This window comes from Dendropsophus ebraccatus, chromosome 2 (genome assembly GCF_027789765.1).
Source record: "Dendropsophus ebraccatus isolate aDenEbr1 chromosome 2, aDenEbr1.pat, whole genome shotgun sequence".
In the NCBI taxonomy this organism is placed as follows: Eukaryota; Metazoa; Chordata; class Amphibia; order Anura; family Hylidae; genus Dendropsophus; species Dendropsophus ebraccatus.
In genome coordinates, this window is record NC_091455.1 from 166,703,004 (window position 1) to 166,729,239 (window position 26,236).

General features: G+C 44.1%; 3 protein-coding genes across 3 annotated transcripts in view; 1 reads left to right on the forward strand and 2 right to left on the reverse strand.

The window, feature by feature from the left end:
- LOC138783678 (ubiquitin-conjugating enzyme E2 E2) overlaps positions 1–12,817 on the reverse strand; it is a 167,380-nt gene extending 154,563 nt beyond the window's left edge. Inside the window, exon 1 of the mRNA XM_069958683.1 lies at positions 12,739–12,817. Coding sequence (XP_069814784.1) covers positions 12,739–12,786 — 48 coding nt within the window. The 5' untranslated portion in view covers positions 12,787–12,817. The remainder of the gene's footprint in view (positions 1–12,738) is intronic.
- Positions 12,818–20,408: 7,591 nt separating this feature from the next.
- Positions 20,409–21,291, forward strand: LOC138784195 (rho GTPase-activating protein gacII-like). The gene is made up of 2 exons (XM_069959705.1): positions 20,409–20,477; positions 20,553–21,291. Exon 2 carries the CDS (start codon positions 20,647–20,649, stop codon positions 21,289–21,291), a length of 645 nt encoding a protein of 214 aa, XP_069815806.1. The 5' UTR covers positions 20,409–20,477; positions 20,553–20,646.
- Positions 21,292–23,430: 2,139 nt separating this feature from the next.
- On the reverse strand, positions 23,431–26,007 carry LOC138784196 (uncharacterized). Its single transcript, XM_069959706.1, has 4 exons — positions 25,897–26,007; positions 25,355–25,455; positions 24,523–24,669; positions 23,431–24,319 (listed from the first exon to the last, which is right to left on the reverse strand). Exons 1-4 carry the CDS (start codon positions 26,005–26,007, stop codon positions 23,431–23,433), a joined length of 1,248 nt encoding a protein of 415 aa, XP_069815807.1.
- Positions 26,008–26,236: the final 229 nt, after the last annotated feature.

Genomic DNA, 26,236 nt, shown 5'->3' on the forward strand with positions numbered 1-26,236 from the left:
CCAGACATAACTGTGCACTAGGCATCTGTCCCAGAATGGATGATGAGATTATGAGGGGCAGGGTTGTTACATTCGCTATTGATTTAGCAAAGCTTGTTAAAAAGTTTGGGAACATTTAAAGGGAACCTGTCAGTTGGCTCATGCAGCCAGCATTAAGGAGGTTTTTTGGAGAAGCAAAAGACGACTGAAGCCGTTTCTGCTCCCCAGTGTTAACTTCATGTCTCAGTACACAAATGATGACTGAGATATATACCTGCACCCCCTGGAATCATGAGTGCCAGGGTGCAGAAGGTTTCAGCTTTCTTCTGCTACCCAGACAACTCCTTTAAGCAGACACAGGCATCTTCAATACAATACAGTACAGCCTGTATTGCATTGCAGTGTTTCAGAGAAATCATAGCTTCAAACCAGATAAAAATGTGCTACGCAGCTGATTCCCCTGCCATGTGACAGATCATCTTCAAGGGGTATTTGGTTTAAATTAAACCTTTAATATGTTGCTGCCCTGGCAGATAATGTAACAAACAGGCTATTGTTACCTTTCATCTTTGGGTTTCCCGGGTGAGCGATCCCACCTCCACTTCCAAGATGGATTTGTCTGGTAGTGACAGCACCATGGTCACTGATTGGCTGAGCCGGTTGTCATTGCTGAAACAAGTCCATCAGCTGAGACAAGCCGGGACCCAAAGATGACACCGGGAAAGCACGGAAAGGTAAGAAAAGCCTGTTTGTTATGTTCTCCACCAGGGCGACAACATATTAAAAGTTTAATTTAAGTGAAATTCCCCTTTAAGAGCCTCAAACAAACGTATGAAACTATACTTGGTCTTAGTTTCATTTAGTGAGATTCCCTGCTATTAGAGATGAGCGAATCACAGCTGTAAATGAAGCAAAATGCTTAGTATGATCTGCGCTGCTCCACTCTCTGCAGCTCCATCCCAGGTGTCGGGGAAAAGCTGGAACCAATCCTGGGAAACAGGGAGAAGTTTCCAAGGATTGGATCCAGCTTTTCTTGGCATCCTGGAAGGAGTGGCAGGGAACAGAGCAGCGTTAGCGGCCGGCGGCTTGATGTGCAAAGCAGAGATCATACGAAGCGTTTCACATCCATCTGTGATTCGCTTATCACTACCCACTATCCTTTAGAAGGCTTTCAAACCCCGATCACTGCCTCCTATTGTGTCAAACACTAAATAACTAAACATGTATACACTATACACTACTATAAGTTTATCTGATACATGATATTACTTTTCACAACTTCATAAAAGACAAAAAAAAATTGCAGATTTTCTTTAAACAGTCCATACTATGAAAAGTAATTTTTTAATGTACTATGACAGATGTAATAACATTGGCCTAATGGTAGACGAGTGATTTATAAGATATTTTACGGACTGTTCCTAAACGGTAAAGGTTGCCCTTAGAGCGATATAATGGGTTGACATGTAGTGAAGTGAGGTATTACTGATGTATTATTAATGATATATTACCACCTTTTATGTAGAAAGATCCCTAAGTAAGAGCCACCACTTCATAACGCAGGTTTCTTTTTATCTAAAAATATATTATGTACTTTTGATGTCCTTCCGATGAAGCCAGGGATGGAGGGGGAGTTTTCAATTTATTAAAGGAAGGTTATATTTACAGTCATTGTAATTGAGTAGAGTCACACAATACACACAGTATCAGAATGCACCACCTAGTACTAAATAAATACATACAAACACATAGATTGAAGGAACAGTTCTCCTATTAAAATGATCTTGGGATTTCTGGTACTTTCTCAGAAGTCACAAAGCATTGCTAATGCAGTAAACAGATCTCTGCTCCGAGCCTCATAGCTGGAATGTAACCAAGTAATTGACTTCATATCTGAAAACGTCATTGTCAGTTATGGTTCAATAAGAAAAATAAATGGCACTTACAAATATATATCGTATTTGAAGAGACTCAACTCTGTCTATCAAAGAGGCTTCCAGGTCTACGTAAATCATAATTATTGTAAACTGAAAAGTCATGCTATCCTTCACCGTGTTCACGATTTGTCTTCACTGACGGTGAATAGAAATTCCTGCTGCTATCGAGAAGCTAAAAAGCATAGGGTGGTTCACACACAGATTTACCAGCATCCTACATAAATAGTGATGAGAATGCCATAAAGTGAGATGTTGGCTTGCTAAATATATTCTTACATTTTTATGCCAGAAAATTGGTATACAACATTGATAAATTACCCAATTTATTTCATTTTTTATTTTTCATTTTTTATTAATTTTTAGCTACAAAATACACATGTACACTGAAAAACGTTAGCAACAGTAGAAGTAAATCCCGGCACAGCCTTCACAAAGTGTAGCGCGCCTCTGCTTCTCTCTCAGCTACCATCAATTAGCAGCGGCACTCACCAATGAAGCTGTTTCATGCTCTACAATGCTTCCTCCAGCCTAAAAAGGTTAGAGAAAGCGCTGTAGAGTGTGAAACGGCTGTTGACGCCAGTGGAACACCCCCATATCTACTGTGTATCCCATGCATGTTCTGATCGGTGTATGTTTTTCACTACAATAAAAGACCACAAGCTTCATTGGTGAGTGCTGCCTTACCTTCTGCTATTCATTACACTGAAAAATATGTTTAATATTTGGGCCCGTTCACACTGAGTAAAAAAGGCATAAATTCCAGGCAGAACCCCTGGCGCGGACTCCACTCAGAATCCCACCTGCCTCAGTGTCTCAATGTAATTGACACGTCAATTCTTTGTACGGATTGCGGCAGAGAGTAACACCTTACTTTAAGACACTGAGGCAGGCGGGATTCCAAACGTAACCCCAGTCACAGACTGTTTTACTCAGTAAACGGTAATATTAAACATATTTTTCAAGTGTGAACAGGGCCTAAAAACAGTCCACAGAGCTAGTTCTGCAGACAGCTGTTTGCTACATGCCCCTCCAATCTAGGCAATCCTCTTATATGTTATACAAAACTATCAGTTTTTGCTAAAATTTCATGAACTATGACAAAAGCTGTAACACAACCACAGTGTGTGAACACAGCCTTAGGCTAAGGCTACACTGCAGCTTTTTATGGCGCTACAATTTTTGTTTTTAAAGTGTCATTGCCACTGCTGAGAAATTAGCATGCATTTATTCATACGCAACAAACCCACAGATGACTATTTGATAAATTAGTCACACGTAAGTACCACATACAGCACTATTAAGAGCTATAAGAACCTTGTTACAAAAGAGATGGTCAGTACATTTCCCCCAATATCTGTATGCTGAACCTAATTGCAAATTCAAATGAAGGCCTAAGGGCCCTATTACATGGAGCGATAACCGGGCTGATCATCACTCCGGATAACAGAGACAGCGATTAGCGTCTGATCATTTCTTTAGGCCCCGACCTAAAATTATCATCCGCCTACCGTGCATCGCTATGTGTAATAGCGATACACGTCCGGCGATTGCCCAAACTGTTAATACTTTACCTGTCCACGCTCCTGGTCTTCTCCTGCGCTCTGTATGAGTCCCGACACCACACACTGCACTTAAAGGGGTTATCCAGCACTGCAAAAACATGGCCACTTTCCCCCTACTGTTGTCTCCCGTTTGGGTGGGGTTTTGAAACTCAGTTCCATTGAAGTAAATGGAGCTTAATTGCAAACTGCACCTGAACTGGAGACAACAGTAGGGGGGAAAGTGGCCATGTTATTGTAGCGCTGGGTAACCCCTTTAAGAGCGGCCTGAGTTGACAGACTGCTCAGCCAATCACTGGCTGGAAACGCTGTGGGCAGTGATTGGCTGAGCCACTAGATAAGCCTGGCAATGGCTTACTACCCTCTACTGCAGCAAAATACACTACATGTGGAAATACCCTAATACTGAGAGCAGTTGTCAAATTTACAAGACAATATACATAAATCCATATTTCTTTTGTGTGATGCTGGCACAGAAACAGAATAAAACAACAATTTATTATTACTCGACTATTAGGTGGTGCACCATTTTCCAATATGAAGAATAAACTATCCCTGTATTCTCCTCCTTCCACAAGTTCACACTCGTAAACTTTATCCTGGCACCTGACATTTGCATTGGCTTGCATTAAAGCGTATCAATAAATGTCTATGGTAAGTTATCATAAGCACTATTATACTATTATAGCGAGTGTCAGGTGAACTCCTGCGAGCAGCACATTCTAGAAGCGTGTCAGGAATTAAAGGTGAATCGGAAGCACTGACAAAATCTCTTCCGCACACAATCTACATTCATAAATGAGGGATTTCTACAAGACTGATTTACAATGTGACAGGCAAAACATCAAAGAGTGACAAAGCCGTGACTACGGTATATGATGCTGCAAATGACTGTAATAAATGAGCAATCACCAGACAATGACTCACTCTACAGAGAGCAAGGGGATGAAAAGACTCAAAATAGCTGTGAAAAGAATACTCGCACATACCTATGGCTTAAGTGTTTGCACAAGTGGATCTAATCTGACAAAACTATGATTGGTTTAGATAGGTTTTCAAAATTTTTGGCAATCATCTATGCAAACTAAAAGCAGAAAGTGTGTACACTGCAAATAAATAACACCGCAGCACAGGATACAAAGCCAGAACGTGCGTTCCATAATAGTCATAGAGGTTCATCATCCTGGTTATCAGGTCAGTGATCAAAACCTACATAGGAAAGCTTCAGCTACACCTTAAAGGGATACTAAATCTAAAAACAAATCAAAAAAACGTAAAAAGGCAAAGAACTGCTAATAAAAGTCACAAATGTTAACATGTCCACAGTCCTGGAGGTTCTCAGTACAGGAGATTGATAGGACACGGCGGTGATCGTTGACTTTCCTGGACTTCCTGCCAGCGATCACGGCTGCTTACAGAGAACAATGGCTTGCATTCTCTTGCACTTTTAATTCCTCAAATTACAAGTTGGAAAAAAAAAACAACTCCTTAACTCTTTGCACATATCACCAGCACCTCTCTATGAGACCAGAAGGTCTTCATAAAGGGCACTTTGTCTATTTTAAGAAATGTGGTAAATAATTGTGACAAAAAATAAAATATACATCCGGTAAGAAGGTGAACAACATACTATGCACAGGAACTGCCCTAATACACATATACAAAATAAATAAATATGTGGAGCCTCATTTAAGAATCTCAAAACACAGGACTAGCCAGATATTCCTCCAGGAAGGACCCAGCCACGGGGTGGCTCCTGTAGTGAAACCACCAAAACCACTATTATAAGCGTCACTATAAGTCAATGTAATGAAAAGGGAAAAACCAAGGCCAGGTATAATATACATATATCACATTGAAGGGCAGCTTCAGCAAAGGAACAGTGGAAAAATGACATGCCCACACTCCATAGACAGACTACTTATCAGGCTCCCAAACTAAAAAAAAAGGGATGGGTTGACATGCTGCTCATAGACATCAATGGAGCGGACAGAGGAGGAGTTAGCTGATGGGATTAGAGAGGTAAAGAGAGACACACAGATACATGGCACAAAGCTCTTGTGTTATCTAAGGCTATGTTCACATTTGCATGATAATTTCTATCAATTTGCTTCATTATATGAACAATGAAAATAGCAGTGTGGCCAGACTCCTTATTTGTCAAATGGCCCCTTGTTCAGCACATGATTATCATGGGGTCATTCAGGTTTCTGGCCTGGGGTCTGGCTATTTTTGATGACATCTGTGACACTCCTTACAGAAACTCTGGCATTAACACAGCCTTAGCCCAGTGTTCGAGTCACACTGTGTGGGTGTGCAGTGTATGGGAGACATCATAGAGGCTAGTCAACACCCACTAACATCAGACTAGAAGACTAGACATGGAGCTTGAAGAAAAGAAAACAAATGAAGAATGCCATATACAAGTTATATCATGGCCATTAATAGTACTGCCCCTCACAACAGTTTATCCCTAAAAAAGAATGGGAAGGCCAATGACCCTCTAAATTGTATTGTATCTTATAGCATGTCGACAGTTTTCTCTACCACTGCCCTGCTAAGGTTAGTGTGCTCCTAATGCAGCGGAGGACTTGATGCAGACAAGACATTCATGATACTTTCCCTGATACAATGTCCTCTATGTACACAATACCATTCATATTTGCATGACTTCCCTTTTTTACGCTACCATGATAGAGATGACTAATATGGGTTCATCAGCATGGCAGGTTCTCCTTGGCATCAAAAAGCAAATACAAATGCGCATTTTTTACTTGTCTCAATTTTCACGGGACCTAAAGTGGGTTTTCCATGGAATGTTTTGTGATAATTCCTGATAGGATCAGCGGTAGGCCTAAAGGGAATCTGTCAGTGAAATATTCTGCTCAGAGGAGCAGACAGGGGAAGAAACCCAATAAGGAGATAAATAAATGATAGCTTTCTCTTAGCTGATGGCTGTATGCAAAGTCAGAAAATCATGTTTTCCTTCTAAGCTCAAGTTCCATAAAAGTAGCGATGACATGCAGTATGCACGCCTTCCCCAGCCCCCACTCCGGCCTGCTTGGCTTCCAGCAGGGATTCATGCACATCAATCAGGCAGAATAGGAAGGGGTAGTAGGAAGCATACACTGCCTCTATAGCACTAGAGTTGGTCCCAGTACCTTACAGCTGCCGGGCACAGCTCTCCTGCTCTGTTCCTAGCAGATTCCGGCTTACACTTCCTCTGCCCTCTTCCCAGCCCCTCACACTTGATTGGCAGGTTTTACAATAATTTCCCAGGGCTTGGCCTCCCATTAGGCATGAATGGCAGGGTAGAGGGTGGAGACAGCGTGACTACATGCCGCTGCGCTCCATCCTCATGTCTAGTTACCAGGCAACGGAGTGGAAGATTAAAAATCAAGGTTTCCAAATTGCCACTTTACCTGAGTCTGCCAAGCACAGCGTTGGAGAGTTGGATGCAGGATACTGGAGCCAACTCACTCTCACTCAAAGAGGTGATTGGTTCCCTTTAAGCTTCAAAGAAAAACATGATTTTATAACTTTCCAAACTGCCATCTTCTAAGAGACAGGTAATCATGTGCCCACAACTGCAGCTCTGTGGGTGATCGAGAGCAGACATATTTCCTTTAGGCTAGATTTAAACTTTACCTGCTCCACGATACGGCTGCATTTGAGGCTACCGGAGGTCTAACGCAGCCAATCAGTGACTGCAGCAGGGCCGCGCACTGATTGGCTGTGTGGGACCTACGGGGACCAGGAGCCTCAGATGCGGCCAGAACGGGGAGCAGGTAAAGTGTCTTCCCAGCGGTGGGTGGAGGGCATTTACATACATGACAATCCCGCTACGAGTATGTAATCACATTGGAAATGATTGGAGAGGTTTCCGCAGCGGATTTTGCTATTTGTGAACCTGGCCTTAAAGGGAAAACCTCATCCCCTATAGCTAAGGTATACCATTGCTCTATGATCCGTGGGGTCTGAATCTCAAGCAGTCATTTCCTGATTGCAAAAATGAAGGGCTACAGCTCCCTCATTCTCAGGATTAATGGTACCCTATCCATAGTAAGGCAATGGCATATCCTGCTCCCTCTGATGGTGTACACTATTAGGCGAGGTTCAGTTCAGCATTCTGTTGTTGTTTCATTTAAAAAATATGCTGCTTTTTACAGAAAAAGAAAGCTTTTAAGGACTGTCAGTTTATTTGACAGATCTGTTTGTATCTGTTTTTAGACTTTTTTTTTTTAGTTTTTAAGTTCCTATTACACTGTGTTTTTTGGCAGATTTACTAAACAGAAAGCTGACACATTTTGTACTTTTTTTATGTTGGGTTTTTCTTAATTTGCTGAAAAATAACACCAAAAAAAGCAGCTCAGAAACCTCACAATATTTACTAAAGGGGTTGTACAGCAAAAATCTTTTTCTTTCAAATCAACTGGTGTCAGAAAGTTATATTGATTTGTAATTTACTTCTATTAAAAAATCTCAAGTCTTCCCATACTTATTAGCTACTGTATGTCCTGCAGGAAATGTTGTTTTATTTTCAGTCTGACACAGTGCTCTATGCTGACATCTGAATTCCCATAGAAAACCTTTTCCTGCTCTAGACAGTTCCTGTCTCGGCCAGAGATGTCAGCAGAGAGCACTGTGTCAGACTGAAAATTAAACAACATTTCCTGCATGACATACAACAGCTAATAAGTATGGGAAGACTTGAGATTTTTTTAATAGAAGTAAATTACAAATCTGTATAACTTTCTGATATCAGTTGATTTGAAAGAAAAATATTTGGATAACCCCTAAAATCCCTATCTAAATGAACAGGTCTGACTAATTTGGATGCAAGTGAACATAGCGTACATCAAAAACCAACCATATACACTAACCAACGAAGGGATTTTAAAAACCTGACAATCTTACTTAATCTGGGCCAATGTGTACAAACGTAGACACAACCTAAAAGAAAATGGAAATGGACATTACTTTTTTTTTTTCTTTACAGCAAAAACAGATACTATTTGATGCCATCCACCACAATCTGCCATTTACACTCTGAATAGATTTAGAGAAAAGAGGATGCGGTGTACAGTTTTTAGCTGAACAGAACAGTAAAGAGGTTAATGAACTCTTATCCAACAAAAAAAGTAACGCAAAATAAACTAATAAATCAGAGACATTTTGGACACGTTTTATAAGGCTCTGTTCACACAGAGCTTTTGTGTACCTTCATGTATACATATTACTCTATTCAAAAGGATTAAATGTATGTGTTATACAGATTCTGATGAATTTATCTCCCATTGACTTACTTTATAACATAAAACAGCATTTTTCTGTATACAGTCTAGTTGACTATGCTTTTGTATACAGCAAAAATAAGTATAGAAATGGAAACATACAGAGATGCTTAAAGGGGTATTCCCCCCAAAAGCAAAAAAAATGTAATGCCCCCAAACCTAGCTATTCTTACTCACCAAGTCCCCCCGAGTATTTTGAGCCGTCTACCATCTTTCTAGCTGCTGCCGTTCCTGAGTTACAAGTTTTTCTAAAACATGGCCTATAATCAAGATAGGAAACTACATTTCCCATCATGCAATGCTTATGTCTGATGATGAAGTAGAAGAGCTGAGATGATGATGGCGGCGTAGCAGAGCTGAGATGGTGATGGCATAGCAGAACTGAGATGATGATGGCGGCGTAGCAGAGCTGAGATGGTGATGGCATAGCAGAGCTGAGATGGTGATGGCGTAGCAGAACTGAGATGATGATGGCGGCGTAGCAGAGCTGAGATGGTGATGGCATAGCAGAGCTGAGATGGTGAGACGGTGTAGCAGAGCTGAGCTTAGATGGTGATGGCATAGCAGACCTGAGATGGTGATGGCATAGCAGAGCTGAGATGTGAGACAGTGTAGCAGAGCTGAGATGGCATAGCAGAGCTGAGATGGTGATGGCATAGCAGAGCTGAGATGGTGAGACAGTGTAGCAGAGCTGAGATGGTGATGGCATAGCAGAGCTGAAATGGTGATGGCATAGCATAGCTGAGATGATGATGGCATAGCAGAGCTGAGATGGTGATGGCATAGCAGAGCTGAGATGGTGATGGCATAGCAGAGCTGAGATGGTGAGACAGTGTAGCAGAGCTGAGATGGTGATGGCATAGCAGAGCTGAGATGGTGATGGCATAGCAGAGCTGAGATGGTGATGGCAAAGCAGAGCTGAGATGGTGAGACAGTGTAGTAGAGCGGAGATGGTGATGGCATAGCAGAGCTGAGAAGGTGAGACGGTGCAGCCGCAGTGACCACATGTGATGGGGGTCAGTGAGATGCGGGCGACCGGGGGGGGAGGAACAATTGATGGACGGGTGGGGGGGGGAACAATCAATGGACCGGGGGAGCCGCCGGTAAGCGCCGCGGGCGAGCGCCCAGCAGCTGCAAGTGACGGGGGACAGTGAGCTGCGGGGCGCGGCGCCGGTAAGCGGGCGAGCGGCTCGGGGCAATTGACGGAGGGGGAGAGGGAGGGGTGACGGGTCACAGTCAGGGGGTGAGCTCTGGGGCTGGGGGGGGGGGGGGCACACGGTACAGGTGACTGCTGTTAGAGAAGGAGTCAGTGACAGCTGCACTGATTGATCACTGTCTCCCTCTCTAACAGCAGCCACCACCGTCCTCCTTCACTTCAGATTGGCTGGGATAGAAGCACTAACCCGGCCCATTGAGGAGAAGGAGGACACGTGATGCCGTCTCGGAGGGTCGGGGCAGGAGCAGGGAGCGTGTCGGAGTGGACTGAGAGCTGATGATTCTATGCAATCCGTGGGGGTGGGGGCACCTAGATAACAGCAAAACTGTGCAGAATCCTTAATAACTTTATATTGAAAAGATGGAAAGCTACGGGTGGGCAACGTATTAATGCAAAAATAATTTTGGGGGGAATACCCCTTTAATAGAATCCTATGTGACCTTTGCACAAACATCAAAAGGGTCTTCATGCTTGGGAAACATGTGTCCAACAGAAACAGAAGAACACTGGGAAAAGAACTTTAAAGTTAGTTGCACCGATCCGGACCGCCTCCAGCCCCCCTACATTGACAATCATTAGAGGGGGCAGGATGGCAGGATTTCACATCTAACAGCATGGGAACAGCACCGAGGATGACAGTAAGAAACTTACCTTCATCCTCAGCACCCTGTGCCGACTAGTAGGTTGGATTAATTCATGAAAAAAACAAATTCTAAACAAGATGCCCATCCTGCTATATCCGGTAGCCAAAGACTTGCATTGTTCAATGTGCACTAAACTGTCAGGTTCCTATTTTTTGACAGGACAGAAAAATAAGAATCTCCACCTGTCAAAAATGGATTCAAATGGGAACTTGCCAAGTGCATACTCTTAAGCAAAAATGAAGCTCCAGTGAAAGCCAATAGATCTGTAAATGGATAATTTGTCGCTGTCATTTTTTTTTTTTTTTAGTACAAGCGATTTTAAGAAACTTTGTAATTGGGTTTATTAGACAAATATGCCATTACTTGCATTCAAAAAGACTTTCCCCAGCCCCCCCCCCTCCTCTTTCTCATCCACTGCTCATTATCAGGAAATCTCGACTCTTTTTACATCAGACGTGCCCTGTGTAACCTATGGAGAGGGGAGGGGGGGAGGAGGGAGATTAGTTGCCAGCAGAGAACAAAGGATTACACAGTGGGAGCAGTATGAAAGCCAGTATTCAGAGGTCAGTGCTGACTTCAGAGGAGATAGCCCGGTGATGTAGCTGTAAATTAACTCTTTGTTGTCCTGTTTTGGTGCCTCATCTCCCTCCAACCCTCCCCTCTCCATAAAAAAACATGAAAACAGGGGTTAGAGTTTCAAACTGCCTTTTCATGATAAAAATGCATTTTGTGGGCTAATAAATCCAATTGCAAAAAAATTTAAACGACAGTGACACTTTAAATAAAACGGAAACAGGATAGCCAAATGTAATGAACAGACCCTTAGAGGATATCTCCATAACAAGGTGCTGAATCGAGGTACAAGTGACCGGCAGATTATTATACTGCCCCGGGTTCGGCTTAAGTTCAGGAGTGATCTTACCCGACATACAGACATGTTGATTAGAGATGAGTGAATCTTGAGCACAGATGCGGCCCTAAGGCTGTCTGGCAGACATGTATCTATGTATTCCAGGACACTCACGGGCTGCATCCAACCTATTCAGCCAGCACTAATCCAATGCAGAGCGTTAAGGTTCAGAGACACCTAAGAGCGCTCAGGATTGGCTCATCTCTAACCAACACCTCCATATGTTGGGTCTGATAACTCTTGAACTTGAGCCAAATCTGAGGCAATATAAAAGCCTAGTGGGTGACTACACTAATAGTGATTGATGGGATCCATGTAAGATTCTCCCATCTTGGTCAGTGTGGAGGGTAATAGCGCATCTAGTGATGTCATTGCGGACACAATAATCCAAATTTTTGGTAGCGAGTCGCATGAGACGTCGCTGCCTGTATTGTCTTCTCTGCCATTTGGTTATGGTTTTCTTCTTGTAGCCAAACAGTAACAAAGCTGCACAGTAACAATAACAAATAAAATAAATAATAACAATCTGCAGACAAATCCCACTAATATTTTGGTTGTGCGCGGTCTCCATGTAGCCCCGGCCTAAGGATGCTCCAAGGATTACGTGAAAGCAGCCGGCATGGGCCTGGAGAGGATGCCATAAGGAATCCCCAGCCAAGGAAACTGGATTACATAATAATTCTGAAATAGTCTGCAGCCTATAAGGATGAGAGCTGGAGGACTGGGATAGAGGAGATGATCTGCAGCCTGCAGCACATCTCACCAGGGTCATATCAGCTGCTGGGAAGAAAGTCACCCCGAGCAATGGCAACTAGAGCAATGATCGTGCACACGACACATCTGATCGACTAGAAGCTGAAACTCGATCCATAACGAGACGGATGAGAGTTGTGGCGAGCACGGAGGAGATGGAGGAGGAAATCCGCAGCAGCAGCGCCATGGTACATAGGGCAGAGCGGCCGCCGCAGCGCAATCACGGCCCCGGCCGCATTCTACAACTACACAGCCCATAATCCGCTCCACACTTATGTGCGGATCCGTCCAGCGTGACATTGATGGATCTCACGCCGAAAGCCAATGACAATACACTCAGCACGTCACAGTGGGCCACCCCACAACTGTATACAGCAATGGCCTGCTGCCTGGGCTCAGAAGGGGGGCGTTAGGACCACAAGTCCCAGCGCCTCTCGGGAACTCACCGTGCTCACCGCCGATCGCTGCTGGGGACTCGACACTTCCCGGCGCATCCCCAGCAGCGAACCGCGCGTGCGCAGACAAGTCTCGCTTCTCCAGTTATTACTGGCGACGCGAGAGTTGCTGACGCATGCGCAATGTGCAGGATAGAATTGCCTTGTGATGGATCAAGCGGAGGCTACGTGCTGCAAATAGGGTTTAAAGCGTGAGGAAGGAGAGGTCACTTTACTAATATCTGTCTATAACTTGGCTATGCCAGGGTTTGTAAAGAACGCATGAGATTACCAAAAACTGATAGTACCTAAACTCCAGAGTGGGGCATCAGGGCAGGTGAGTATTGCCTTTTTTCCTGGGGCTCAACTACTTATTTTATGTTCTGTATTATACAGATATCTATCTAACAATCTATTAAATAACTGAGCCCCAGATAAAAAAAAAAAGCATACTTACCTGCCCTGATCTCCCACTCTGCAGCTCAGATGGCTCCTGGTCTCCACTGCTTCTAGGTTCTTTTCACTTATTGACTCCACAGGAAAGTCCCCATTTAACCATTCACTGGCTGCAATGGTGACCTGCCCCAGTTAGTGACTGGTTGAGTGGGCTGTTTCTTTAGGGGCCAACATATGACAAGGAGCATTGATAAGCAGCATGTGTCCGGCTCGCAAGACATGCAAAAAGCCAGGCGCTGCTAGTAGTGTTAGTTGGAAAATCTGGGTGATTGGTTCTCTTTAAAGGGAATCCATCTCTAAGTTTATGATGCCTTAAATGAGGGCAGCATAAACTAGTAACAAAAATGTTGAACAGATCAGTGTATTACTTACTTTCTTTAGTTCAGCCGTTCTCCTAATATGCAGGAGAATAGTATTGTTGCCACACCCCTCCCCCCGCCCTCCAACTGGCTGTCCGGGGGAAGGGGGGGAAGCTGTCCGGTCCGGGGGGGGGGGAGGGGGCGGTTGGTGCATGCTGTCCGGTCCGGGGGGGGGGGGGTGCGGGGGTTGGAAGCTGTCCGGTCAGGGGGGGGGGAAGGGGCGGAGTTGGTGGAAGCTGTCCGGGGGCGGGGGTCGTGGCACCGGGAGGGAGGCCTGTGCTGCCGCTGCCTGTGCGGTGGGGGGGGTAGGGGTGCCAGTGGTTGCGGGGGCCGGAAAGTGCCCGTGATTCCGGCGCTCCCATAGACTTCTATGGGAGCGTCCGGGCCGGAATTCCAGATAAAAATAGGACATGTCCTATTTTTCCGGATCTATTTTCCGGAACGGACACCCTTCCGGAAAAATCCGGAAGGGTGTCCGTGACTAATTAAAGTGTATGGGTCCGGAAATCCGTCGTGTGAAGGACGTGTGAAGGGGGCCTAAGTGATACATCATTCTGTTCAGCTGACCTGCTGAGAGAGTCTCTTTAAGTAGATGGTGCCCTGTGTAGGCCCCCCTTTAGTAGATGGCACCCAGTATAGCCCCAGGCAGCCACATTTTAATCCACCACTGACAGTAATACACACTGCTAATAAACAATTAATGCTGGCTGTGATAGAAAGGGGTTGCATTGCTTCATGTCTTGCTGTGTAGTGGCTGTGTAGCTGTAGACTGGTCCAGGTGTCCTCACTGACATCTGTCCACGCCCAAAAGTGCCTACAATGGGCGCATGAGCAGTGTGGGAAGGTGGACTGCCCTGAGGAATGACATTTTCTAGGTACAAATGTGTCCCTGGGGAAGTTTTAACACCAGAATACACTATGAGAAGAGGACAAGCTGATAAAGACAGTGATGCTCTGGGTAAACCTTGTAGTTGGGCATTCATGTGGATGTTACTGTGACAAGTACCACTTTAGGAGCCCATGCCTCTAAGGACTCACAGACTCCTCAATGGCCCATCCTAGTATGTTTAATAGGGAACACGAGATATATCACTCATCCCTCATCCTGCTCAAGGCTCAGGAGTAGTATATAGAGCACCCAAACAAGCCTCATTGCGTCATGTAGCCCTTTCTGGCAATCAGCCTTCAGCTGCAAGATCGCATATTACACTGTGAGATGTGCAGCTGAGTGCTGATGCTGATGATTGTTTGGCACGTCAAAATGGCATGATCAACCGACAAACAATCATTTACTCACTAGCCCTATTACATAGGACTATATTGGCTTGTTTGTCTCATAATCACACTGTGTTATACGAACTAGACATGAAAACAGAAGGCCCATTCATAACCTTTTTTTTCTTATTTAATCGTCTTTATTTATTTATTTCCATCAATAATAACATCAATATAAATATTCCGAGTTCAACCCCTTACCTCCCCAGATAGTCCTCCCCCCTCCCTCTCCCCGAGCAAATGTCATTATAATACATAGATTGAATACATTATTAAATACAAATGTTTCATCAGTACTTCCTCTTTATTTTTCCTAACTAACTGGGCCTATCTATTTACCTTCTCTCTTTTTTCAAAACTTCCATATAACTTGCAAGCTTCCCTCCAGCTTGCCACACTCAGAGTATTAGGGGATATCCAATTCTTAACCACTTGCAGTCTTGCTATAAAGACTAGTTTATTTAATCTCGTTCTATCTTTTTTCCTTTTTATTTGGGAATCCTCCCCCAGCAACACTAAACCTGGTGTAAAGGGTACCTCAAGTTGGACTTCTTTTACTATTTCCTCTATCACTGCACTTCAATAATCTCTTACCCGGGCTTCCTTCACATCTCTCAAATCTCTCTTTTTTATTTTAGCTAGGAAAGAGGGGGTATAATATAATCTGTTAACAATATAAGGCTATGTTCACACTACGTATATTTCAGTCAGTATATGTATATTTCAGTCAGTATATGTATATTTCAGTCAGTATTGCAACCAAAACCAGGAGTGGATTGAAAAAACACAGAAAGGATCTGTTCACACAATGTTGAAATTGAGTGGATGGCCGCCATTTAATGGAAAATATTTGCTGTTATTTTAGAACAACGGCTGTTATATTGAAATAATGGCAGTAATTTACTGTTATATGGCGGCCATCCACTCAATTTCAACATTGTGTGAACAGATCCTTTCTGTGTTTTTAATCCACTCCTGGTTTTGGTTGCAATACTGACTGAAATATACTGACTGAAATATACATATACTGACTGAAATATACGTAGTGTGAACCCAGCCTTAGGCTATGTTCACACTATGTATTTGTGCGGCTGTATTTTTTACGTGGCTGGAAATGTGCGGCTGAAACTATGGCCGTGGGAAAAAATAGACATGCGGCTGAAAACATACGGTCATTTACTTGGAAATCTGGTTCAACTAAAAATAACCAATAAAATCTTTAGAAAGTGATGCAAACACCTCTGGATGCATCTGGGAAAGCAGGGAAACAGTTTACAGGAATCGCTATTACCGGGGTTTGCGATCCTATGCAGTAATGCCGATGCCTTTCATGCTTAATATATTTAATTAATAAAACACATTTTCGTTGTAATAAAGTCCCTTTCGTTGTTCAATACTTAAATTTAAACGAATCCATTATTTAGCAATTAAATATACTGTTAAAATAAATATATATATATATATATATATATAAATAAATGTATATTTATATATATATTTATTTTTTGACAGTATATTTAATTGCACAATGATGGATTCGTTTAAATAAAATTATTGAACAGCGAAACTGATTTTATTACAACAAAAATGTGTTTTATTAATTAAATATTAATTAGTACAGGAAGCTCCATTAAGCCGTTAATTCATATTCCCGGTAATAGAGCATTCTGTACTAATCAATACTTTACTTTAATTAAAACATCAAATGTTTCTTTTAATTATGTTAGCACAATAGCATTATTAGAAGAAACATTTTGAATTATATGTGCGCTCAGCTGATTGGCTGAGCGCACATATAAAGAGCCGGTCCGCAGTACAGTGACTTCATTGTGCTGCGGACCAGCGAAGAGGACACATTGGAGTGAGTATACAGCTCTCCCCACCCCCTCCCCAGCACTGCACCCATCCCAGCAAGGAAGGGGGGTCACGTGTGGATTACGTTGGATTCGGTGGACTACGTCGATGACCAGCGGTTGTTTGGTGTTTTTTTTAAATAAAATGGTCAATTAGCGGTGTGGGGGTGTTTTTATTTGAATTAAAAAAAAAATTTCACTTAAAAAAAAACGCATAGGGTCCCTCTATGTTTATAACCAGCCGGGTTAAAAACCAAGCGACAGCAGCCTGGTAACACCAGGGTGGGAAGAGCCATTGGTTTAGGCCCTCCCCAGCCTAAATCTTACCAGTCTGCTGTCGCCCCAGTCCAGGAGCGCCAATTTTGACGCTCCGGGACCACTGGCACCCGGCTCTTCCCAGTACCCTTGGTGGCATTGGGTACTGGGGTAATAATGGGGGGGGGGGTAATCTTAGCCATTTTATACCAGCTACAACACTAGGCCCCTAGTACCACTATACAACACTAGGCCCTGACTTAGTGATGGATTCCGTCTATTAGACGGCTTCCACTACTAAGTCTATAAAGTAAAGAAATAAAGACACAAGTGGGAAAACATTTTTTATTCAAATAAAAACACCCCCACACCCCTCATTGACCATTTTATTAAAAAAAAAAACACCAAACAACCGCTGGTCATCGACGTAGTCCACCGAATCCGATGTAATCCACAGGATACCGATATCTGAAAAACAAAAAGGGAGAAACACACAAAAAACACACAAACAGGAGCACAACACCCATCATTGTGAGCGGTGTTGTGCACCTTACAGTATGCAGCATCTTTACAGATCGCTGCTTACAGTCTGGCCCCCAAGGGGTTAAGGGAGGATGTATTGCATCCCCCTTAACCCCTTGGGGGTCAGACTGCACCCATCCCAGCAAGGAAGGGGTTAAGGGACCCCCCTTCCTTACTGGGATGGGTGCAGTGCTGGGGAGGGGGTGGGGAGAGCTTTATACTCACCCCGATGTGTCCTCTTCGCTGGTCCGCAGCACAATGAAGTCACTGTACTGCGGACCGGCTCTTTATATGTGCGCTGAGCCGATCAGCCAATCAGCTGAGCGCACATATAATTCAAAATGTTTCTTCTAATAATGCTATTGTGATAACATAATTAGAAGAAACATTTGATGTTTTAATTAAAGTAAAGTGATGATTAGTACAGAAAGCTCTATTTACCAGGAATATGAATTAACGGCTTAATGGAGCTTCCTGTACTAATTAATATTTAATTAATAAAACACATTTTTGTTGTAATAAAATCAGTTTCGTTGTTCAATAATTTAATTCTAACGAATCCATCATTGTGCAATTAAATATACTGTAAAAAAATAAATATATATATAAATATACATTTATTTATATATATATTTATTTTAACAGTATATTTAATTGCAAAATGATGGATTCGTTTAAATTTAATTATTGAACAACGAAATACAGCCGCACAGATACATAGTGTGAACATAGCCTTAAACTGTATCATTTGGTGGTTACTATTTACGGAGACTAACTTAATATTTTGCACAATTCTATGCCATTCTTTCTCCGAGAATTTACCCAAGTCACTTCTTTATTGGCATATCTTTATATACATAATCTCTCATCTTAGAATAAATTCTTGATAATCCCCTTTTCCTGTTTTCCATTGCCAATAGACTTAAAGAGGACCTGTCACCCCCCGTGCCGGGGTGACAGGCTCCCGACCCCAGTTAGATCCCCTTATACGTACCTCATCCCGCCGAGTCCCGCTGCCGGAGCCGGTCCCGGGACGGAGATATCCCGGTCAGAAGCCACTCAGTGAAGGAGGCGGGATCCGAGCGGACTTCAAACGGATCCCGCCTCCTTCACTGAGTGGCTGAGCGGCCCTGAGACGTAGCGTCTCAGGTGGAGTCAGACACCAGGAAGCGGCCGGGAACCGGGGACCGGAGCGCCGCGATGAGTGACCCGCCGCTGGAACCGGGGAGGTGAGTGGACGTCTTTTATTTCAGCCACCTCCTGCCCGGTCCCCCAAAAAAAGTGCCCCCACACTGGATAACCCCTTTAACACCCATTGAAGGAATGGAACATTCTCTCCCTCCCACCATAGATATAATTGGGCAAAGTAAAAGTAAAATTTGAGATCTGGTACCCCAAATCCACCATTCATTTCTAAGGCGGACTCGTACTCTTTTCCTTCCCCAGATTAGTCTGTTTAGTAGTTGTTCCATCTTCTTAAAAGAAGCTTCATTAATCCAAACTAGGGAGGAATTGAAAAGATATAATAGTTTAGGTAATACTACTGATTTTATTAGCATTATTCTATCAACTTTAGAACTGATCAATTTAATCCATATTGCAACCTTCTCTTTTAGGGATGATCAACGGCACAATCAACCAACAAACAATCATTTAGGGCTCGTTCACACTGAGCAAAAGGGGCGGATTACGCAAGGAAATATTTCCGTCTGAAATCAACTGACGCTGAATTCCGCGCAGAATATAAGCAGAATGTAAGTGGAATCCCTGCGTATTACACTAGGAAAGTGTTCAGCTTGTAATCAGCTCTTGACAAATTCAGCGTGGAATACTCGAGGAATCTGCACTGATTCCCCATGCATTCAGCGCTAAATCAGAGCTGAAATTCAGCGAGTATTCAGCGAGTAAATAGAGGGAGGTGCCAACAACAAAATGTTGAAAACTTTGCAGACGACTAGACTATACCAGAATTTTCTAGAACCGATCACCTCAGAGCTGCCAGAGGAGAAGGAGCTGAGCAGACATGGCAAAACATCACCGCTTTGTGATTGATGGAGATGCACTAATATTTGAGGTAGTGTATGTATGTATGTTTTTTTTGGAAACTTTTTTGCTGTAGTCATATACTGTGTGCATGCTGACATAGTCATTTCTTGCTTGTGGGCCCCTGGTATCACCTCCAGTAGGTGCACCACAGGGACCCACAAACAAAAAGCTCATGCAATTGGTCATATGCTGTGTGTGTGCATGCTGACACTGTACCATCACATCTGTTGTCTTTTCTTGCTTGTGGGCCCCTGGTATCACCTCCAGTAGGTGCACCACAGGGACCCACAAACAAAAAGCTCATGCAATTGGTCATATGCTGTGTGTGTGCATGCTGACACTGTACCATCACATCTGTTGTCATTTCTTGCTTGTGGGCCCCTGGTATCACCTCCAGCAGGTGCACCACAGGGACCCACAAACAAACAAAAAGCTCGTGCAATTGGTCATATGCTGTGTGTGTGCATGCTGACACTGTACCATACATCTTTTGTCATTTCTTGCTTGTGGGCCCCTGGTATCACCTCCAGCAGGTGCACCACAGGGACCCACAAACAAAAAGCTGACTGTCCGACTGTCAAGTAATTTTAGTTTTTTTGTTTTTTTAGCCTTATTTTTTCTTTATTTCTTGGTTTCAGGTGCAGAGCCGACCACAACTTTGGGATAAAAGCAGTAAAGGATACAGCACAGGTTCATAAAGCAAAAACTATGGAGGGAGGTATCCGAGGCACTGTTTGAAGAGTTTGATGACTTAGAACGCGATGAACAGATGGAAATTGGTAATTCTTTTATTTATTTATTTATTTTATCTATTTGTTCTATTAATCTTATTGTAATTTTTTTCCCACAGAAAAAAATGTGCGAACCCGATGGAAATCAGAGACTTTTTTGCTAAGAGAAAAGTGGATCCTCCCCAGCTAAAAAAAAAGGCCATACCCTATGCAGATTCCCTTTGTTTCCTTATTACCAGCAAAAATGTGCGCAGGTAAGTGTTTTTTTTTTACCCAAATATATAATCCTTTTTACATTATTTGACCTAACATATATTTTGTTTTTAAAGAACGGAGGGAAACTATGGCAGGCAGCAGCAGGAGGAGCAGCAGCAAACACTGGAGGATACAGCAGAGGAGGAGTCTGGTCCAGCACGCAGTTTGATGGACATTGAGACCCCTTCCAGAGTCTCCACAACCACCAGCACCTCCAGTACCACCACTGCAACCACAGCTGCTGAACCTCCCTTTACCCCCACCACTGCAACCACAGCTGCTGAACCTCCCTCTACCCCCACCACTGCAACCACAGCTGCTGAACCTCCCTCTACCACCACCACTTTTGCCACACCCGCTCGCCCTCCACGCCGTCTGCCCCAAATTGCTCGGCGAACTCAAAGAACCTCCCGAACCACAGATAGGGAACTTGATGTGGAAGCTCATGCCTTAGCCATGATTCAGAGGGTCGATAACAAAGATGAGTTTGATAACTTTGGAGCGGGCATGGCATCCAGCTGTCGCCGGATGCGTCCCCAGGCCTCTGGGGATTTCAGGGCATTTTGCCATGCCATGGCAACAGTTTTTGAGTTGACCGAGCAATTACCACCAGTGGAGGAGTTTATTAAACAACTAAAGATCATTGCGGGCCACAGACCGGGACAAAAAGACAATGGGGCACAAACGGAAGTGCAGTCGCATGTTTCACTGCCACCAATGCCCCCAGTATACCACCAGCAGCAGCAGTACCATCTGCCTACCAGCAGTCTGCCTCAGAGTGGCCATGGTGATGCCATGTATTCTGGTCCCTAGTTTTCTTTAGGGATGGTCCTAACCAGCCGAGGTTCGGGTTCGGCTGAACCCGAACGCTCGGCATCGGATTCCCGCTGTCTGCCCGCTCCGTGCAGCAGGCGGATACAGCGGGAGGACCGCCTGGAAAACTGGGATACAGCCTATGGCTATGGCTGTATCCCAGTTTTTCAGGTGTTCCTCCCGATGGATCCGCCCGCTGCACGGAGCGGGCAGACAGCGGGAATCATTGCGGAGAGTTCGGTTCGTACGAACACCGTCCGAACCAGGTTCAGACCATTCCTAGTTTTCTTGTTTGTGTGCTTACTTGCTTGCCTGCCTTTGGTTATTCTTCAATGGGTAGGTGGCTGTTGGGGGGTGTTGGGGTTTGTTTTGTATTTTACTTTATAAAAAAAAAAAAAAAAAAACTGTGTCGTCTCCAATTTCTTTATTCTTATAACTACATACATTACCTGGGGGCACTCCTGCCTGCCACTCTAGCTCCCAGATGCCCCATCCCAGACATCCAGTGGCTGGGGTGGGACATCTGGGAGCCAAAGTGGCAGGCTGGAGTGCCCACAAGTAATGTAGTTATCACAGGCCAGAGGCTTCATTCTTGCCAGCAGAACCAATTCTGCTGGGGAGAATGAAGCCTCCAGGCAATAATATATTACCTGGGGGCACCCCAGCCTGCCACTCTGTCTCCCAGATGTCTGGGATGGGGCATCGGGGAGCCAGAGTGGCAGGCTGGAGTGCCCACAAGTAATGTAGTTATCACAGGCCAGAGGCTTCATTCTTGCCAGCAGAACCAATTCTGCTGGGGAGAATGAAGCCTCCAGGCAATAATATATTACCTGGGGGCACTCCAGCCTGCCACTCTGTCTCCCAGATGTCTGGGATGGGGCATCGGGGAGCCAGAGTGGCAGGCTGGGGTGCCCACAAGTAATGTAGTTATCACAGGCCAGAGGCTTCATTCTTGCCAGCAGAACCAATTCTGCTGGGGAGAATGAAGTCTCTGGCCTGTAAAGGCTCCAGCCTAGATGATTAATATCCCTATTAAAGGAGCGATAATCGGTGACATTCAGCCAATTATCAATCAATGTAGGGCCCTAGGTGGTCATCCAACAAGCCGTAATCAACAAGATCATTACTCTACTCTACTATCATTACTCTACTCTACTATCATACAGATAAGCATACATTTTTGGCAAAAGACAAGGACACATGATTTATAACATAAAATATTTATTTTTCAACAGTTCAAACTTTCTTTTCCAGTTGCTGGGCCTGGGTTGCTTCCTCAGAGTCAGCTGCAGAAAAATCGGAATGTTGTGCACAGTGGTGCCCAAGGCGGGAGCCAATGAAGGACCCCAAAAGACCAAAGCCTGAAAAATACAGAGAGAGAGACGGGGGGGGGGGGGGGGGGAACCTGAAGGTTAAGGTGGAATGAGGACGGAGTCCCAAAATCAAAGACCAAATCCTGAGAAATAAAAGAAATAATGTAATAAACTAGAGAGAGAGAAAGAAAGAGACAGAAAGAAAGAGAGAGAGAGAGGGGGGATGGGGAATAGAATGCCAGGACAAAACAGTACTTACATGTGGTTTGCCAGTAAGTGGGCGTCATGGCGGAAAACCTGAAGGTTAAGGTGGAATGAGGACGGAGTCCCAAAATCAAAGACCAAATCCTGAGAAATAAAAGAGATAACATAATAAACTAGAGAGAGATAAAGAAAGACAGAGAGAAAGAAAGAGAGAGGGGGGATGGGGAATAGAATGCCAGGACAGAACAGTACTTACATGTGGTTTGCCAGTAAGTGGGCATCATGGCGGAAAACCTGAAGGTTAAGGTGGAATGAGGACGGAGTCCCAAAATCAAAGACCAAATCCTGAGAAATAAAAGAGATAACGTAATAAACTAGAGAGAGAGAAAGAAAGAGACAGAAAGAAAGAGAGAGAGAGAGAGGGGGGATGGGGAATAGAATGCAAGGACAGAACAGTTCTTACATGTGGTTTGGCAGTATGTCGGCATCATGGCGGCAAACCAGGAGGTCAGGTTGGAGGGAGGACGGAGGCTCCAGCATCCCATTGCCAGGAAAAGAGATGCCAATGGAGTCCTTTGATAAGCTGGGGTGCAAGCCATAACTCCCAAAGGCCGAGTGCTGATCACTGAGGCTGTCCAAACTGTCTGGGCAAAGCACCTTTGGGGGACATGAAGTTGTCCGTGAAGGTTTCTCTCACCAGTACAGCACGGTTGGATGGCCGTCCTGAGCCCCAGTTGACAGTGGAGTCATCCAAAGCTTCATGTGTCTCAAACCCTAAGTCCGGACTACTTTCATAGTCACGGACAAAGTTGTGAAGCACACATGCAGCTTTAATGACGCTGTCAACTGTGGCCTCATCCAACTGCATTGCACTGGTGAAGACCCTCCACTTACCAGCCATGATCCCGAAGGTGCACTCCACGAAGTGTCGTGCCCGGCTCAGCCTCATGTTGAAGACCCTCCTCCGGGCATCCAGGCCCCTCTGTGGGTATGGGCGCAGCAGGTTCGTCATCAACGGAAAAGCCTCATCCGATACCAAAACGAAGGGGACTGGACGCGTGGTACCCGGAAGAGGTCTTGGAGGAGGAAGAGTCGCCTGATTGAGAAGTACTTCCCTCCCAAATTGCGATGTCATCAGCACTCGGGAGTCCCCAGTACCTCCATAGGCGCCGACGTCGATAGCAAGAAACTTGTACGAGGCATCAGCCACCGCCATCAGGACCACTGAAAAATACTTCTTGTAGTTGAAGTATAGTGATCCTGATGCCGGTGGCTGCTGCACACGTACATGCTTACCGTCGACGGCACCTATGCAGTTTGGGAAATTGGCCACAGACTGAAAGCCTGCTGCTGCCTGCAGCCATGTCTCCTGAGTAGGACTGGGCATCGAAATGGGTTGCAAGTACTCCCAAATCACACGGCATGTTGACCTCACAATTCCAGAGATGGTAGATTTACCAACTCGGAATTGGAGGTGCAACGATGCAAAACTCTCCCCTGTTGCGAGAAATCTGTAAGAAAAAAAAAAAATTTTTGTGTCTAATCCAAATGTGACATCCCACATTTTACCTTTTATCACATAAATCATGTTTAAGAAACCAACATTTTAAAATATGAATGGTGCTTTCTGAAACATAACATTTCAGATAAAAGGGTAAAGTGGAAGTTGACTCATGATACATACATTAGCTTATAGGGAAAAAAAACAACTCACCGCAACGTGATCAGCAGTCGGTCTTTGGCAGTGATGGCTTGTTTCATCCTGGTATTTTGCCGTTGAATGTACGGTCCCAAGATGTCCACCAGCTTATCAAAGGCCTCCATTGGCATCCTCGTGAAATTATAAAATTTTTCAGGATACCTTAAAAGACAAAAAAAAATAAAAAAAATAATAATATACAAACCAGGGGTGGGGGATAATTGTTACAAACTGGCTCAGTTTCCCATAGCAATCAATCAGATTCCACTTTTGTCCAAAGATTGAACAAAAAAAGAAAGGTGGAATTTGATTGGTTGCTAGGGGCAACTTAACCAATTTTAGATTTAAAAGTGTGCCTTCACACACACCGGATCTGCAGCAGATCCGTAGAGAAATCTGTGGCGGATCCAGTGTCAGTGCATCCCTATGAGAATACATACCCACAGTGGGATTGACATCCCGCAGTGTGTATGTATATTAACCCCCCGGCGCCAAGAGCATACATCACCTCCTCCCCCCTCTGGCTTGCTTCGGGGGTTCTCAGCAGGACATCCAGCTCAGGCAATCATTTGCTGCGGCGGGGCAGCGCACGCCGGGAACCGCCAAAGCAAGCGGGGAGGAGGTGATGTATGCTCCGGCGGTCGGGGGGTTAACATACATACACACAGCAAGATGTCAATCCCGTGCGAGTATGTATTCTCATAGGGATGCACTGACACTGGGTCCGCCGCGGATTTCTCTGTGAATCTGCTGCGGATTCGTGTGTGTGAAGGCACTCAAAAAAAACTGTTTTGAAAATCTCCCCAACATTCTATTACCAGCTATACAAATCCTTTTAGCTACTTACTGCCGTAGTTCTTCATAAAGTTGACCAATGTGTCCATGTTTTTCTCTTAGCATATTTATGGGATGAACCCAAAACTGTCGGCCCCGAGCTCTGGCGATGGCCTATAAATATATAAAAAGAAAAAAAAACATAAAAAATAATAATAATAATAATAATAATAATTTGAAAGCATTTAAAAAAAAAAATACTACAACCCATCATACATATTGGGCTACAGTGCAGAAACTAAAAATCTCAACACAGGGATGAGTTAATATGAGCGTGTGTATAATAAAAAAAATATATACGGGGTGGGGCAATTATGGAACTAGGCATATAATGTACTATATAGTACTATGTAGTACGGAATTTGATGGGGGGATGGGGGCAAATAGAAAAAAACAAACCTGGAAACATTGAAAAACAATATATAGTACTATCCATGTCACATATTGGGAAAAAATTTTATAGGGTTGCTATACAGAGATTTGGACCCGAATTAGAAAAAATAGATATAGGGTCGCAGGACACTTGTGGGACTGGACATATCAAAAAAGTATTACCTGACGGGGGCGCCGATGGCGAATAGCCTTGACTGTGACTGCCAGGAGGACTGTCATTTGATCATGGTTTAGCCTCATTCGAGGCAGAGTTGGATTCTCCTGTGCGCACATTTCCCAAAAGATTGGTGATGCTGCTCTTGCTTGCAAGTGAATAAAATGGCTGCTGTGATTCAAAAGGTGGGAGTGTTCAAATCTGTAGGACCTCCTTCAGTAACTCCTTTTGGGTTGTCTTGGAATCCCCCTCCCCCCCCTTTTCCCCATTTCCGCGCTGATTCAGCGAGTAATTTCCGCTTGTATTCCGCTTGTATTCCGCACTGAATACACTTGTATTCCGCGCTGA